The sequence below is a fragment of the Protomyctophum parallelum genome (genome assembly GCF_964188405.1).
Source record: "Protomyctophum parallelum genome assembly, chromosome: 15".
NCBI classification, from domain to species: domain Eukaryota; kingdom Metazoa; phylum Chordata; class Actinopteri; order Myctophiformes; family Myctophidae; genus Protomyctophum; species Protomyctophum parallelum.
The window spans coordinates 45,042,048-45,060,214 of NC_139710.1; the positions used below are offsets into that span (position 1 = coordinate 45,042,048).

Below are 18,167 nucleotides of genomic sequence, written 5' to 3' on the forward strand. Positions count from 1 at the left end.
ATACAATCAGCTCCTCGTGCAAATAATCAGTCTCAAAACAAACAGCATTAGTTGAAGGGCACACTACACAAAAGACCCAGTTAGCGAAAGTATCCGTCCATACAATCCACCCATTAGTCAGGTCACAGAGCAATTAGATTGCACTTAGATACGACACAGAGCCATAAGCTGTGAGAACAGGGCCGCAAAGACTCCCCTCTCTCTTCCTTCCAGCTCTTCTTCTGAGAGATCAAAGACCAGGGGTGTCATGCTTACTGTGCAAACTTGCTTCTTACCTATAAGGCTGGAACATAAAAGAGCCTGCCAGAGCCTAAAATCAAGGAAGAAGAAGGATTGGGGTGGTCAGTGAAGCACATTTGTTCTTGTTCCCCAGGGAACGTGTGCGCGTGTGTGTGTGTGTGTGTGTGTGTGTGTGTGTGTGTGTGTGTGTGTGTGTGTGTGTGTGTGTGTGTGTGTGTGTGTGTGTGTGTGTGTGTGTGTGTGTGTGCATAGGTGTGATGTTTTGCCTTGCGGTTTTGAGTCAGGGCTGGTAGGCGTACCGATTGTATATACATTATAAAACCCTGGATCATGCATGGATGTGCACAGGTCGAAATTAACAATAATCCTCACAACACTCGGAATGAAATATGAGCAGGGTAAAGTTCTCAGTAGATGAAGAGATATACAGTATGGCAGCGATTCTAGGTTTTGGTTTCTCATGGCCTTTTCTTCCTCCCTCTGTACCTTTTCTATTACACTATCATGAAATATCACCTCTAATGTCTCTTATTATGACATTCTTTTTATATATTATATTGTGTGCACACCTGCAGCTGCATACTAATGTTTCTCTAAACATCATCACTATATCACATATGCTACCTATATTGTATCTTTATTTGTTTTATTTAACCTGTTCTATGTCTTTTCATTTGCTCTCACAATACCTCTGTCCTCTCTCTTCTCACGGAATATACAAAAATGAAGTGCGCACAGAAAAAAAATACATTTCACCCAATTCTTTACACATGTAAACCTGTGATCTGACAAATAAAATTGATTCTGATAATGTTTTAACAGCATCATGGAAAACAGAAATAGCAGAAGAACAGTATTATGTATAGAATCAGGACAGAAATTGTGTCCCAACAAATACTTTCATGATGGCACCTTAGGAGCATCAGAACAAAGAGGTCATTTGGTGTGCTATACTCTGCTTGGAGAGACCAACTACACTGTGCTGACTGGAGGGATTAGGACTCTCACTGCACCACTTTCAACCTGATGTCCCTATTTTGGGCATGTGATTATAGGTGAAAAATATTCACGCAGCGGAAGCACGTGTTTCAGTGTTTCCTACAGTGAGTGTACACACCTTTTCCATTGTGCTTGTCTTTATTATGTGACTTTTCTTCCTCACTGATGCATGCCCCTAAAGCGTGAGATCCTTTGATGTTTCAAATGTCCCCTTTCTTGTGTTGTAATGAATAGGTCTGGGTAAATTAGCCACAAGTTAAATAACTCCTTACAAGATACAGCTAGGGGACTATCAGTCCAAACAAGACGTTGGAACTGTGAGGTTCATTACACTGCAGAACAGGTGTTGGGACTTTATGGGGGAAACGTCTAATCAAACCCTTTTTATCTCTCATTATTTTTGTTATTTTCAGGTTCATATCGAAGGATCCCTCTCTGTTTCCTCACCTGAGACTGATTTTAGATAAGTTCATGGCTAAATGCAAGTAGCCTTATTTTAATTTTCATTCTGTGTTGACATGCTGTAGTAGGGGCTTTAAAGCAAAATACCATGATAGCAGAACTAATTCACCAAAACACTCACTCATTCTTATGGTTTCCATCTGTGATGTGAGTCACTCACTCACTCACGCTTGCATGCACGCATGCACGAACGCACGCACGACGCACGTACACACACACACACACACACACACACACACACACACACACACACACACACACACACACACACACACACACACACACACACACACACACACACACACACACACACACACACACACACACACAAATTACACCCGTGTGAAGTGCTGGGAGCTCTTATCATCGTACATCATCATGATGTAAAATAGACACTATGCCTATTTGCTCAGACACTATGAAGTAAAATTCTCAATTCATTGTCAATGGGAATCTATTTGGTTTAAGACGAAGTTTGTGGAAGGTAACCAAAAGCTGGATATAGGAGGGGCTAGCGCCCCTCAAAAAATAGAAATAATACAATAATAATAATAGTAATCATTTTAATTGGTTAATTCCGCCCTTAAATGTGTAGTAAGGATGGACTTGGTTTGCCTTGGCTTATTTACAATTTAGATGGTAATTTTCATTTGCCACATTTTAAATTGTTAAATCCGGTCTTTCAAATGGGCCTCCGAATACACCCCTCCCTTAATTGTTTTTCATTGTTGTGCAGGGTCATGCTCAAACCTATCCCACCCAACTGTACACAAACCTGATCTGTTTGGGTGAGGGAGCGGATTTCAGCCAGCTGAACAAATGCATAAGAGGATATACAGTAAACCATAAGGATTGGCGTTAAACCCCTCACATATGTTACTGGCACACTAGTGTATGTCTTGATACATCTTTACATGTATTCTTCTTTCTGTCTTCTGAGTTAAATTAACACAGAGGATTTTATTGTGCAATGTCATTGTCATTCTTATCTTGTTGAAACAAACAGGGTGTGACATGTGAATGTGAACTCGCTGATTTCCTCTTTCATATTGCCAAAACACAAAACCAGTTTCTCTGAAACTGTTTTAAAAGTAGACGATGGCAGCCAAAATTGACCTGGGAAAAAAAAAACAAAGCCTTACATTGCACAGATGAAACATAATGTTGAAATGAAAACCACTATGTAAACACTATAGCAAATCAAGGATGCTATAGTGAAGTGAAATGTAGGCCTACATATTATTTTAATGAATTTCCAAACCTTCTATATTTCAAGAAAAGCCCCTGTGGACCTGGTACATAGTGCATACTAATTAACACTGGTTCGGGTGGATATCGTTAGGCGAGAGGCACTGCTTCCGATGACAGCGTGGCTTGGCCAGTCCTGAATGTGCTGGGCCCGTGTCCCCTCCGGATATGGGTGCTCAGCGCTCATCATCACTGAGATACAAAGGTCCTCTTCACAACCTTCTCTATCCCATCCATTGTGGGAGGACTCCCTCGAGCCACACAGCTCCTATGCTTGCTACAGAACTAAATGCATCTCCTGTCATTGGCGGGTCGCTTGTGCCAGTTCAGCTGCTGAATGAACTCAGGTGCTCTGATCTGAGGTAAATGTATTTACTCAACTAGGGAAAGCTAACTTATAACATAATAAAAACAACAGATCTCACACATAAGATGCCTACCTCATCAATCCCCCTGAAATCTTCATCAGTCAGACAGATGGACGGACAGACAGACACATAAGTACCTACCTACCTACCTACCTTATTGATTATGATGAAATGTTGGATTAGTCTACTTTGTGGATGTGCAAGGCTCGGGCAGTGAATATCATACAGTAGGCTACTCGAACAGGAATGACAAGCTCATTCTAGCTATTTATTATATAATTATATTGATCATTAGTTGAAGCAAAATGATGTGGCCGTGCACACATTGTGCTTCTGTTTGCTACAGGCGTGCAGTGTTTATTGTTTAAACACCGCTGGGCATGGCCTACTTGGAACGATGAAAGTTGGAAATGCATGCCCCACTCAGTTATTATGTCTGAGTCCCTTTTATGCCCATATATGGAGTTCTTTGTCAGGCATGCCCAAATATGGAGTCTATGCAGATGTCAGTACAACATGTGATGTTAGAACAGGCCAGCTCCATATATGGAGATACAGGGGTGAGCAGGGCCAGAACCCGGGCAGAGGCTTTTGTGCTGGTTCCGGACAACGGTGTATCTGATGGACTCAACACCAGGCACTGCACTCCCTGTGTGGAACGCGTGTGTCGAATTTGAAGTCGGTTGGGCGAACGGTTCTCGAGTTACGTGAATTAGGCTACAGACGTACACACGTATACATACATACGTACACACAGATACTTGGTGCATTTATAGATACAAAATATATACACCAAAATTACATTATACTATTAATTACAGATAACTTCATGCCCATGCCCTAAGTGCACTCTTTATCATTTCTCAAACGATTTAAGCTGAGCATGTACGTGTGTTACTGTGTTCATGTGTTTGTTGTTGAAAAAGACATCAAGCCATAGGCTATTTTGACACCATAGTAGCCATCTGTCTGTATCGGCACCAGGTGCACTCAGCAACTGTTTTGGACTGATCTCTCAGCTTCATTCGACTGCCAGTCTGTAGTAATCTGAAGTAGTCGGTTTGATGGACACTGCAGGGATGAGGTGCTGTATTGCATAAACTGTACATAGGCTTTTTCTTTTAGAAGAGTTGTGCTATCTGAGCGAAAAGCCGTGGTTACAATTTTGAGGTTCTTTTACTTTACTTAAATAGGCCTATTTCAAGATTCAATTCAAATTTTCAATACTTTTTGCTTCTGAGGAAAATACAGTACTTGTTACTCCACAATTACTCCACTACCAGTTACTGCACATGTTGTTGTTGTTGCTATAATGACACCTGCATTTCCACATGAGGATCAATAAGGCTTATCTGATCTGATCTTAGTAGCATTCCTGGACTCATGAGTCTCAACAAATAGAAAATATGTCATAAGGAGAGCTAACTGCTGCCATCTGTGGGTCAGGTTGTGCAATTACAAAAATATTTTCTCTTGTCTCTTACTTGGATATCTGAGTGAGATAAAAGTAGATACGCCTATAATTTATATTATGAGATGATAATAATATTATATGGTCATAAAGTTTTTGTTTAACCTATTTATTTATTTTTCATGCAATATCTGGACAATATCTAGACATTTAACATTTTTTACTTTACTGCTGTTGTTGTTTGTCTGAACTCTCGTCTGTGACCATCCAGCGATACTGTCAGGGGTTCAAACTCACAGACAGTTTCAACCACATTGAACCTGTCAGGGGTTCAAATCCCCCCACCAGTATCGCTCTCAGGTAGTGATCACTGAGTCACTCAAGCCTCTCCACCACAGAAAGGTCACAGCAATCGGAGGAAGTTTTTCCCCCTTTATACTGTAGCTACAGCTCAATTTGATAAAACCTCAGTCAAGCACTCATTGGGGTGCAATTCATTTTTTTAAACTGATGACGCCCAGCAGTGAGGGGCAGTTTTCTTCCTACTCGTTTGTTTTCAGGCTCAGCACACGTGCCTCTTTATTTGGGATTGTGCACGTGTTTCCTTTTGCTAGCTGTCTTTAGGCATTGATCAGCTTCAACAGCTCCTCTGACAATTCCGTGCTAGAGAGCCCATCATCCTCCTCCTCCCTGTAGTCGTCAAGGAACTCTTTGAAGAGCACGTCAAGGTCATCGTCTTCCTGATGGAGGTCCCCTTCTTCTCTCAGGGGGCTGGTGATGGTACCTGCTGACTCCATCATGGAGGTGGGGTTCCTTGGACCTGCCAGTTGATCCCTCAACTGGTCCTTTGCGCTGGAGGAGGTGGGGCAGAACGGCCTACCCTCATTCCTCTGTATGCAGGCTGGCTCCACTGTTAATGGTGAGGGGCTACATGAGGATGCCTCCTCCTTCTGAGTTGATGGTGGTGAGGGTGTTCTCCTTTTACATGAGGGTGCCTCCTCCTCCTCATGAGTTGATGGTGGTGATTGCCTTTGGCTTCTCTTACGTGAGGGTGTCTCCTCCTGAGTTGATGGTGAAGGACTTCTCCTTTCACACGAGGGAGACTCCTTGGAGGTGTTCAGCATGTTCTCCTCACCAGTCTTTATTGTGGTGAAGTTTACTGTTGTTGGTGGTGAAGCTGGTTCATCCTTGTGTCCTCCAGAATCAAGTTCATTGGCTTTTTCAGGCACATGTGTTGTTGGCTGCTGAGCCTGAATCCTGGCTACTTTATCCTCAAATTTAATCTCGTCCAGTTTGTTCGCCCTCAATGTCATCACGCCAGCAGTGACGACGGGATGGGGGTTGCAGCTGGGTGGGCATTGGACATTGTCCAGACGTGGTTTGACAGGTTGGGAGTTGCTGGGTGGGCGTTGGACATTGTCCAGCCGTGGTTTGTTGTGAAGGAAGGGACAGTCTCGCCGCCGACAACCCGTAGGCCTAGTATCGAACCGACACGGAACCATGTGGCGGCCACGCCCACTCTCCCACCCTCTACCATTGTTGTTGTTGTTCATCATGGTCAACGACGCTTGAAGCCAACTCATATCGTTTGTGTTAAAGAAAATAATGCTGCGGTGGCTTCAGTTTTCAGCTTAAATAACCGACAGGGAGGCGTGACGTGGCAGCTCTTGACCAATCACGTGAGGTCAGATTCAGAATCGTTTGTGCGCGAGAAAATTCAACGCAAACTCAACAAACGGTTCCCTTAGCAACGGCTGTGCAATTTCACAGCACGTAAACCACGCCCCCATACCTTGCGGCTGGAAATAACATCGGTCGTTTGGGATTGAATACGCAATACGGATAAATCTATTAATTATTAATTATTTTCTCCCAATAGCGTCCCCTTTCCTGTCTCTGCACTAGACAAAAACAACAACAAAATACTTAAAATGACAGCGCATTGCATTACGCCCAAGGCTCCACTGGGCGCGTCTGCGTCGCGTCTCCGTCAGCGTCGGGAATGTGCCCTTTAGGCTTTTAATCAATGGAGGGTGGCTCCACTGCCCGCGTTGCGTCGCGTCTCCGTCACCATAAAATTGAACCGGTTCGTTTTTTGACGCAACGCGCCCAAACGCGCCCAGTGGAGCCCTGGCGTTAGGAAACATCAGTAGCCTACAAATTACAATCACCAATTAAGGAGCAAGTTGGCTTGTGGCTGTGGGTAGGTGGGTCTATGTACAAATATTTCCGTTTCTTAATCTATCTACAATAACAAAGCACACACAATAACGAGACTCACATTACTTTAGCCGATGTCTCCTCTCCAGAATTAGGCTGGCCAAACCACAACAATAGAGGGTATGCGCAAATTGCGCATGCTTAAAGTGAATGGCACATCGAGTGGCAAAGCAACATGCAAAGTGAGTTTAACATTGTTTAACGTTGTTTAATGCAATCAGATCAGACTTTTCTGTGTGGATGTATGGGCTGTCAAGGCCAGAAAGTAGTTTTTTGCCACTCAGTTGGCCTTCCTGCATAACTTCCTGGTTTGATGATGATGTCACGCGCATACCCTCTATAGAAGAATGTTGTTTGGCAAACAACATTCATCAAAGATGTAAAACAATAATGCAGCCAACTGACTACTACACAGCATAAAACTAAGTCCTCCTGAGTCTTGCCCTGATGTCGCTTATATATTTAATATTTATATTAGGCTACTCTCCAGTCCAAACACTTACTTTTGTATTTTAAATCTTTGCCTCACGATGGCGCTAGACTCAAGGTAATGGAACAGGACCTAACCATCACTTACAGTAGCTGTTTTCTAACAGGTTCCGACCTAGACCATGCTGTTCTTTGCTAATTTATTTACTTTATACGCGTTGAGATAATATGAACGTACGCAGTACGCCTACTATAACTTTCTCCAAGGACCATAATGGAAATAAGCTATTTCACTTTTTATTTTATTTTTTATTTATTTTAGATTCTATCATTTTGACAGATTATGCTGATGGTCCATATGAAAACCCTGTCCAGGTTTGACTATAGTTTCAATACAATTATGCAGTTATATATATTAATACGGTAATTAATCGTTGAATTTGGACAGTGTGATGTGTAAAATTTCACAAATTGTTGCTTCTAATTCAATATCAATTGGAAAAACTATGAAGTGAAATTTGAATACTGAATATACATATATCAGCAGCACATTTCAAAGCATACGGTTCACTTCTAAAGTGTGTCATGTGTACTTAAATTGTAATAAAAAACAAATGAATGCATAAAGAAAAGCACTAAGCAGCAATGAAGTTACTGAGAAAATGTAGGTGAATCAAAGGTGGGTTGATAATAATTAGTCAAGCTCACTCACAGTCTATTTTGGTGTTTGTTAAATATAAATCTCTGACTGTTACTTATAGTCGTATAGGCATACTCATCAGCTCAGTTTTACATCAGTTCGTGTGTGTGTGTGTGTGTGTGTGTGTGTGTGTGTGTGTGTGTCTGAGTGTGGTCCCCTTACTTGATGACAGTAATCTGGTGAAAAGGATGACACTATTGTGGGGATTACAGTATAGGCCTATTGTCAGTTTTGACCCAACGGACACAAAAAAATACAATAATGATGAAGGGGATCACATTATGATAGCACATGGTCTATCAGATAATTGTAACAATTTTGACTACAATCCTTGTCCAAAAGCTTTAATTTAATCACGGTTTAGAAAATCTTAGAAAACCGCTTTAGAAGCGTATAAGTCGCCTTTGCCTCACAGTATAAAAGTCAGTTTCCAGGATGACCTTTTGTCCGAACTGGATTTTGGAGATGGGGAAGGATTGGGGGGCAAGTTGGAGGCAGAGGCCTGCGGTTATGGGGGCGCTTGCTGCTAGTACCTGGAGATGTGAAAACACAGAAGTCTGGATCTTTCAGTAGAAGCCGTGAACAGTTATCTCTTGAGGAGCTTAGTGTCTCTGACTTTGCTCGTGGACGCGGTCCAATGATGACAGGTGCACACGTCTTAGGGATGATGGTAGTCATGGTCCTGGTCAGGACTCTAGTTTTTCTGGAAGCTAGCAAAGGAACTGTTGGAGGCTTTTGTTTCTTATCTGGGCCTTGTTCTCTGGTGTGTCGCCCTGGTTGAAGGTTGTGAGAGTACCATCTCTGCATCCTATGTTCCACATTCTTCACAGCCTGGTCAGTGTACGCCTGCATTTCCTTACGCAGTTGGGAAATTTGGTCTAGAAATTCTTCTCTCAAAGCCTTCTTACTTGCCTCTATCTCTTTCTCAAAAATCACAGAAAAGTCCTTCCCATTTACATCTGACTCACCAGAGCACCTCTTACACAACTGTCCTGTTGCATTCTTCTCATCATCACTGTTTTGATTACTATCAAGATTTTTGTTCGCTGATGCCATCTCCATTTCTTGTTGATGTTTGACCATCTGTACTAGCTCCGTAATGCTGTTCTTTGGGACATTTGTGCCCACATGCCCACATTTTATCTTGTTCCGTACCTGTTTGAAAACAGACTGCATTTTTGTTTGCATCTCCATGTCTGCAGGAATGCTGTCCTCTGTGCCGCTGTCACTGAGACGGACAGAGATGATCTGCCGTTCGTATGGCTGGGATATCAATGATGTTTCTGTGTCCGCTGCCTCATGCTGCTGTATCTCCTTCACTTCTTCTTTCTCCACTGGTAGTGGCTGTGTTTGTGAGTATAATTCACTCATTCTAACCATACGCTTGTGTGTCTGTCCTGCTCCTTGAACTGAGCCGAATATGAGCCTACTGTAGGTGTGGGAGGCTCATACTCATTGTCTCTTGTCCCCAAAGGGTGGTGAATATCAGGGGAATACATTGTGTAATCTAGCCTGATGTAACCTATTTAATTGGTTCATACAAAAAATAAATACAAAATGTTTACCTCCGGTTGCAGAGATGCTGGAAGGACAAACGTTTCAACGGAATTTGTATATATAAAAAAAATCTCTCTAACTTGCTACTTCACACTTATGTTTTTGTTGAGTGCCACATTAGTAACACACCAATAGCTTACTGTATTCTCAGGATGCCACTCAGTATGAAAAACAAAAAGATATCTGGGGACAGGTGCAGTGGGAGCAGGTGTGTGTGTGTGTGTGTGTGTGTGTGGGTGTGTGTGTGTGTGTGTGTGTGTGTGTGTGTGTGTGTGTGTGTGTGTGAGAGAGATACACTCATTAGAGTGACACTTCATAATGGTCTGTATATAGTCTAGGACCTGGCTAAAATACTGTATGTATGCACTTAATTTAGGAGAGAATATCTGTTCTTGGCTAATATGATCGCCACTAACAATTTAGGAACTGTTAGAAATTCTCTATCCGAGGCAAAATGCCCGAAAATGACCACGCCCTTTTAAAAATAACCGTTACTTAACCCATTTAGGCCTAAGGCCGATTCTAATAACGCCTTCTAAAGCCTGACCTAAGTTTTCTGAAAAACTTCAAACATTTATATAGCAGCATCAAAAATTTTACATTTTTGAATACTGTACATACTGTACAGAACCCAAATATGGGTTCCCGGCCTGAGGGGGTAAGACACAGAAAGGGGTTCCCGCCCAGAATGGGTTTTAAAACAAGTCTCAATCTTCTAAACTGTTGGAGCTGCAGATGTTCTGAGATGAGACAACCCATATATCCAAAGTCCTATCTAATTGTATTACATTAAGTCAAACTCACCAACATTGCAGCTGTACGAAAAGCTTGAATTATCCTCTTTCTATCTGCAAAGTGTTTGTTTCATGAATATCCAACATAAATATGTTATGAGCTACTTTATATCAAGAAATTCCTTGCAGGTGATTTCTTTTTTAAGTGTTGGCGTTGGGTAATCACTCAACGGCCCTGCATTGCATACCACCTGTTTTGAATTTGAATGTATAATGCAGGAGGCAGCACAACATTGCTTTACTGAAAGCGAGTGCTTCCAAACTCCAATACTTACACATGTTTTGTGTCTCAGTCTACTGTCTATATACTGTATGCTACACTGAAATAACTTGTAGGCCTACTTGTTATGATTCATGCCATGTACAGCTAAGTAAGTCTGTGTACTGAACTTGAGATACAGTGTACTTGATATGTGACAGTACAGCTTGCATTGTGCTTGATAGCAATATGTTTCTCTGTCTGCATTGTACTTTCTAGATTTGTGAGGCATCCTGTTAGGTGGCACCCATATGCCACCTAACGATGGCCTGGTATGCGAGACAGTAAGGCTAGCCTTGTACATCGTGAGGGCAACCTTGCACATCATCATGCCAGGTTTCTATGTCGCATATATTCATATCTTGCTGTCTCATTTCTACGATCCAGCACTATAAATATTCCCTGTCCCTGCACCTAACTATTTCCTTTAATTAATGGGTTAAAACCCCAAAACATTAATGAAATGGATAATTTTATAAAAATACATCAACCTGGCCCATATGCTGTAGGCCTACTGATAAAAATGCATTAGCTATCCTAGGTACTAGGTACATACATTAGCTAAACACAATTTGCTTTGGGTAGCTTTGCCTATGTTTATTTTACAATTATTGTATTGCTTTTAATCTGCAGTGAAGAGTCTGAAGACAGAGTTATGGTCTAGCCTCCTAGCCTACTTATAATAATAATCTTAAATTCCTGAAGAAGGTCGGGATGGAATGGGGGCATTTTGGGGTGGTTGACCCACTCAACTGCTATGAGCCAATGAAATCCCTGCACGAGTGAGCCTCCTCTCGAGACTAATTGTTAACATATGGAGTTTTACCCCCAAAAATGCAGCAGCACGGACAACGTCGGTGCAACTTGCATTAAATTAGCCTACTCCCCCCCCCACAAATGATCACCCCAATTATCCTCCTATAGACTTCACACGTAGATCCTAATCATATACCTGCACAGTGAGGGAACAGCAGCCAGATTTTTATATTGTTTTACAAGTTGTGAGTAAGGATTATGCAACAGTGTATGCACAACAGGGCATCATCTCCGCCTCCTCTCTCTCTCTCTCTCTCTCTCTCTCTCTCTCTCTCTCTCTCTCATCCCCTCTCTACCAACCTGAACCTCTCCTCCTTCTTGTCCTCACATGGGCGTGGAATTGTGAACTTCATTCATTTAAAAATGCTGGGTTTTCATTTTCATTTTCATACTTTCAAGTATTGTGGGTCAACGGGAGCAAGATGGTAAGTAAATATCCACTTTATAACTTTATCTTAAAGTATATAACTTTATTATATTGTTTGATAAGCTATTTCTTAACAGCTGTTTCACAGGCTACCTTTTTTTGTCTAAAGGTGGGCCTATTTTATAATGCATACTTTCCTTGTATGTTGCATATTTTAATGATGTAGTAGCCCAACTGATATAGGCCTAATTATATTAAATTGCATTATTATGTACTTTTCAGACAACATACACTGACAAAGGTGAAAAGGTAAGCTTATCACATTTGCATTTTATTGCAGCCTACAAATGTGATTATGATATACTGGTATTGAGAAGACTATATAAACAAGACCTATACTGTATATGTTCTGGTCTACCAATATAGTTTTTGTTGTCCTATTGCTAACAGATTAAGCATTTTCCTTTTATTATCATATACTCAAACTTGAGTAGCCTACTGTAAATTAATCAGAGTAAAGCCATCATTGATGCTATGTTTCGACACTGAACAAAATAAATGTTTTCTTTTTTTTAAGCACGATCAAGGGAAGTTCCTCTGTTTTGATCATCTAACTTTCTGGGTTGGAAATGCAAAACAGGTAGGCCTATCGTAATCCTCCATTTAGTCAAACTTTGCTTTAGACATATTGAGAATGTTTTCCTTAAATTGTTCAGGGATGGAGGGGTAGGCTATGTGTTCTGATGATGTCTATTGGCTCTGCAAAGGGGTGGGTGAGTGGTGATGAAGCCAAGAAAGCCCCTTCTGCATACTCCCTGTGACTCTTACAGTTTATTGCCAGGAGGTGGCAGTATTATTCAATTGCACTATTTGCAACATAATAATGTGCAATATTGCCCTTGAGTAAATTAAATCCACCATAATACAAAACATGGGATTGATAAAGCATTGTATTAATCTTTCATCAGACACAGTTGTCTTGATGTATATGTATTTTCTATTGTTGCATTCCATTGTGATAATTGCTTTTAGTGCATATCTTTAATCCACTATCTATTTATTAAACATGCACACCTTTATGAATCCCCTCAACAGTATCTTTCACCTGTTTTAACCATCAGTGTCTTTCTTTCATCAAGCTGACAGTTGTCTATTCTGCTTAAAACTATTCTAAAACTAACTGGTGTTACTGTAGCCATTACAGGGAATATGGGTTAGTGATGTTAGGAGTTCAAAGCATATTTTCTTCTTTCTCAATAGGCTGCATCATACTATTGTAACAAGCTTGGGTTTGAGACTGTGGCATACCAGGGGCTGGAGACAGGTTCACGTGAAGTGGTGTCTCATGTGGTCAAACAAGGAAAGGTAATGACTTGAGCCCTTAGTCCTTAAGAACCCAAATAATTAAGTAATATATAGAATCTCTAGAAATAGAAACGTATTCATGTCTGGTATGGGACTCCTTTGGAAAGATGGTTTATAATTCATATATAAGTATATGACTGTACCTTTCTTGAATAAATTTTAATTCTAATTGATTAGTCATAATACAACATTTAATCATACATTCAATACATAACTTAACATTAATAACATAAGACAATGCTGCTAGGAATTCTCACATCTCACAATCTTTGGGATTTTGTCTTTCACAGATCATCTATGCGTTCTCATCTGCCCTCAATCCAGGAAACAAAGGTATGGTAAAATCACGCGAATACAATGCACAACATGATCTCTATTAGTCATGTGATCAAGACAGATCTGTTGGATTTTTCAAATTCCATCCTGATTGTCTAAGATTCACATCTAGTGGCCTGTTTTTAACAAAATGCCACAAATCAACTATCTGACCTGTGCTCCGAGCACTTTTTTTAGTTTACTTTTGTATCTAACAAAAGTCAGACTCGATAAAATACATCTATGATAGTCTGGATCCAAGGCTATAGGTTCGACAAAATCAGACCAAAGACACCCAAGTGTTAAATGTAAACTCTTGCATATTGACATTACATTATTACGGTATGCCGCCCTAGGCTATAATTAATGTTGTGTGGGATATTGAGTTTGGGACCACAAAGTATTCCTGAAAGTTACATGCGTTTTGGGGAACCAGACACTGGCATTTCTTCATATGTTTGTTCTCAGAAATGGGAGACCATTTGATCAAGCATGGGGATGGAGTCAAGGACGTTGCATTTACAGTACAAAACTGTGACTTCCTTGTGCAGGTAAAACTGCAGGCCTTTTTACAACCTTCTCAAAACATCACTCACTCTACTTCTATTACAATACGTTTTCTTCCCCACACATCCTTTACTGAAGTGATGTACTGATGGTGTGTTGAACTGATTGTGCTACTGAACAGAAAGCTCGGGAGCAAGGGGCTGTTATTTTGAAGGAGCCTTACACACTAGAGGACAAACATGGTAGAGTAAAGCTGGCTGTACTTCAAACGGTAAGGAGCATTCATAGACGGATTAGATGCATGTGAAGTTGTACTGTGATAATTTAACCAAAACCAAAAATGAGTGCAAAATGGACTCTTATGGACTCTTAAGTGAAATGAACATCTCAAATAAAGTATCTTTAAGAAAATATTAATTTTGAATAACACTCACAATGGCAATCATTCTTTCATTTTCTTTGTGTGTTAAAGTATGGAGACACCACACACACATTTGTGGAGAGAACAGGGTACAACGGTTTGTTCCTTCCAGGCTACCATCCTCCTCTGTACAAGGACCCTTCCTTAGACAAGATGTGAGTATGAAAACTACTCTGAGATGTATGACAATTTTACTATAAGTCTTAGAGCTCTGGAGGTTGCAACCGTGCTTTGTAGGATTTCACACCAATGATTCTTTGCAGGCCAAGTGGGAAACTAGACTTCATTGACCATGTCGTTGGTAACCAACCGGATGATGAGATGGTTCCTGTGGTGGAATGGTAATGTCACACCTGAATGACCCGATGTTTCTGTATAGACATCTCCACACATGCAAGTAGAATGGCTTACATCAGTGGTTCTCAAACGTTTTCATGTCAAAGACCTGAAAACGTATTTGGCCACGGACCCATCTGAAAATATTTTGTGCCAGGGACACCCATACAAGATTTCTATTGTTAAAATGTTTTTGTTTTTTTCCAAGATTTAGAACAGATCTACAACCTCACAACACGTTTAATCCTGACCTGTCGAGAGCTTGTAGATCAGCTATTTTCAAATAGCTTATATACGTATGATTAACGTGGTTAAAATGTTACATTTTGATGCTATATATTAACTGATAGAGCTTTCAGATCTGCAAAATAAAATTGTGCTTAAGTGGTTATGTGCTATTGCATATGGATTTAGCATAGAAAATAACAACAAGTCCCAGCTCATGGCCCCAGATGTAGTTTTGGGGGAGTTGGATGTGGGAGTATTGCATAACTCCGCCCGTTTGGCATCAGTGAAGCACCACCATGACTTGGCTTTTTTTGGTTGAGGGGTCCCTGTGGTTATGGACATCTGGATTTGGTTTGGGCCCCGCATTACAGCACTGCGATCAAAAGGAGGGGCAAGGCACCTTTCCAAGTGAACGTGGTCATTGGATGATTCTAGAAAATCCTAAAGTCCTCCACTAGAACAGTTCATATGAACATCCTATCGTAAGGCAGTTTCCAATGTGAAAGCTCATGTACACCAGATATGGAAACAATTAAATTATTAATACACATTTGAATTGATTAATTAATATGTAATTGTTGAGTGCCATACTTGTCAGAAGTACTAATTATTATTATTCTGCTTTTATTGATTGTCAGTGAGAGAGACAGGGAACCGGGAGAGGGAGTAGAACCATACATTTTCTAAACTCTTAAAAAATAGAAATAAAGGCCTGGGCCATGGCTCAGCGGTCCAGGCACCTTGGCTGGTAATCCAGTCTGGCAGTGTGCCGCGGGTTCGATTCCCGATCCCGACGGCCTTTACTGCATGTCTTCCCCCCATCTCTCTCACCATTTCCTGTCAGCCTACTGTCTGTCCCTCCATAAAATAATAAAAATAAAGGCGAAAGCCACAAAAAAATATAAATAAAATAGAAATAAACAATAGCGGAAATAGATCTACAAGCTTAGATGCGTTGTGATCTTGCATTGCAGATTCAGCTATTAGTATTTTCTCTATTCGTCGAAGTATACAGCGCTTAAGTGGCTGCGGTTCTTCACCCCTTGTTTGCAATGCCACAGGTATCAGAGGAACCTGCTTTTCCATCGTTTCTGGTCGGTGGATGATAAACAGCTGCAGACGGAGTTCAGTGCACTGCGCTCCATTGTGGTGGCCAACTATGAAGAGACTGTGAAGATGCCCATCAACGAGCCTGCTATTGGGAAGCGCAAATCACAGATCCAGGTATGTTCTTTTAAAAGCATCACCATACCATCAGTTTATTTTGCTGTCACAAAATAAACTGATTTTGACATTTTGATCTCAGTAGTCAATGGTTAACAAAACTGAAGGTACATTTAAAAGAAGATTTAATACAGTACATGCCCTGGATCATATTTCACACAACTCTAACGGGCAACGGGGCTCCAGCAATTGTCAGCCTAGTTACTTAAATGTACAATATATCACACAAGAACACATGTGCCACAAGGGAACATTTTAACATTTTAGATCCTGTGTCTCACTTTGATGAAAAGCTTTATCCATTACCATTAAGTACGTGGTATTGTTTGTTTTTAACTATAGGAGTATGTGGAGTATTATGGAGGTCCTGGAGTCCAGCACATTGCTATGAACTCATCTGACATCATCACTGCAGTAAGTCCACAGACAGCGCCCACTGGGCCATCCTGTACAGTACATGGTGTGGCAGTGGTCATTCTGTAACAATTTCAATTGCAGATTCGTAACCTGAAGGAGCGTGGCATGGAGTTCATGGTTGTGCCAGACACATACTATGAACAGCTGAGAGAGAACCTGAAACACTCACAAGTCAAGATTGCAGAAGACTTGGATGTCCTACAGGTTAGATTAGAACCATGATTGTACTGTAAATGCATACTTTGTTCATGACTCTTCAAGCTTCTCCTTAAAACCTTTTTAAATCTCTATAGAGAAACATTGTAGAAGTAATGGCTGATGTTTATTATTGTTCCTATCCAGGAACTAAAGATCTTGGTGGACTACGATGACAATGGATACCTACTCCAGATCTTCACCAAGCCTGTTCAGGATCGACCCACTGTGTTCTTGGAGGTGATTCAGAGGCATAACCACCAGGTGAGAGAAACATCGGGCTTAAAACACCATCTACTGGAGAAAATATTACATCTGCTGACGTTTATTTAAGACAAAGAAAATAATAATTCCTATGTAGATGTTTAGAATCCACACAATGGCTTTTCTGAAAAAGATGGCTTGTGTTTTCTTTCCTGAAGGGCTTTGGTGCCGGGAATTTCAAGTCACTTTTTGAAGCCATCGAAGCAGATCAGAATGCAAGAGGGAACCTAACCATCCTGACACCAAATGGAGTGTCAAAGAGTATGTGAACCCAGACCAATAAAGGGCCTGTTATACTCCACACCAAAAATAGCAGATCTACAAGCTCACAACATGTCGCCACATTGCACGACCAAGTATAAACACTCTTAATGCATCTCTCACCTCCACCTGTTAGCTCACTGAACAGCTACGAGAGCTTGGATCGTGGAATTACTCTTATATTCTCTGAAGACTTGGTTGGTTGCTAGAGGGACATGGTTACCTGTTACTCTATGATGAACAATAAAGAATGCACAGAACATATTCTTTTATTTATGTAAAAAAAACAAAAAAACATAGCTTTTCATTTTTATGAATCTAATTTACATATATTTCTTCAATTTAGCATGTTATTATAATTGCACGTGTTTTCATTGCATATTGCATCATAATGTTTCCTGTGTGAGAAAGAGCAGATAGAATTTTCTCTATTCTCCTCCTATCTGTCAACTAATGATAACATCAACTTTTTTATCTTTAGGTCTCAAACTATGCGCAAGAGAACTAACAATGCTTGACACAAGCAAAACATTATTAGACTTACTCATTGTGACACTGAACTACCTGAGCAGGTCAATAGAGAAGAGCATCACTCCTATTAAAATCTGAAGAAGAACAGTCCATCTTTAAGCTCCTCAGTGACCTGTAGACATTTCACATTTACTGCTTTTGGAACATTATTTAAGATTAAAATTAATCTCTTCTTGCCATATTTCAAATGTCTCTTCTTTTGTGTAACAGATTTCTGCTCTGGCATTTAAAGT

The 18,167-nt window shown here is 40.7% G+C and overlaps 1 protein-coding gene across 1 annotated transcript; it reads left to right on the plus strand.

Annotated features, from left to right (window-relative positions):
- Positions 1-11,805: 11,805 nt before the first annotated feature.
- LOC310872362 (4-hydroxyphenylpyruvate dioxygenase-like) lies at positions 11,806-18,115 on the plus strand. Its single transcript, XM_083784157.1, has 14 exons — positions 11,806-11,928; positions 12,153-12,179; positions 12,448-12,510; positions 13,131-13,235; positions 13,526-13,568; positions 14,019-14,101; positions 14,239-14,328; positions 14,530-14,633; positions 14,742-14,819; positions 16,104-16,266; positions 16,609-16,680; positions 16,765-16,887; positions 17,026-17,142; positions 17,301-18,115. The coding sequence occupies exons 1-14, from the start codon at positions 11,926-11,928 to the stop codon at positions 17,409-17,411; spliced, it is 1,182 nt and encodes a 393-aa protein (XP_083640283.1). The 5' UTR covers positions 11,806-11,925; the 3' UTR covers positions 17,412-18,115.
- The last annotated feature ends 52 nt before the right edge of the window (positions 18,116-18,167 follow it).

Bases quoted from the DNA above. Each gene is read 5' to 3' on its own strand.
- LOC310872362 (XM_083784157.1), top strand. The intron at 13,569-14,018 runs GTATGGTAAAAT...GTTTGTTCTCAG, and splicing joins CCTCAATCCAGGAAACAAAG to AAATGGGAGACCATTTGATC. The intron at 16,681-16,764 runs GTAAGTCCACAG...TTTCAATTGCAG, and splicing joins CATCTGACATCATCACTGCA to ATTCGTAACCTGAAGGAGCG.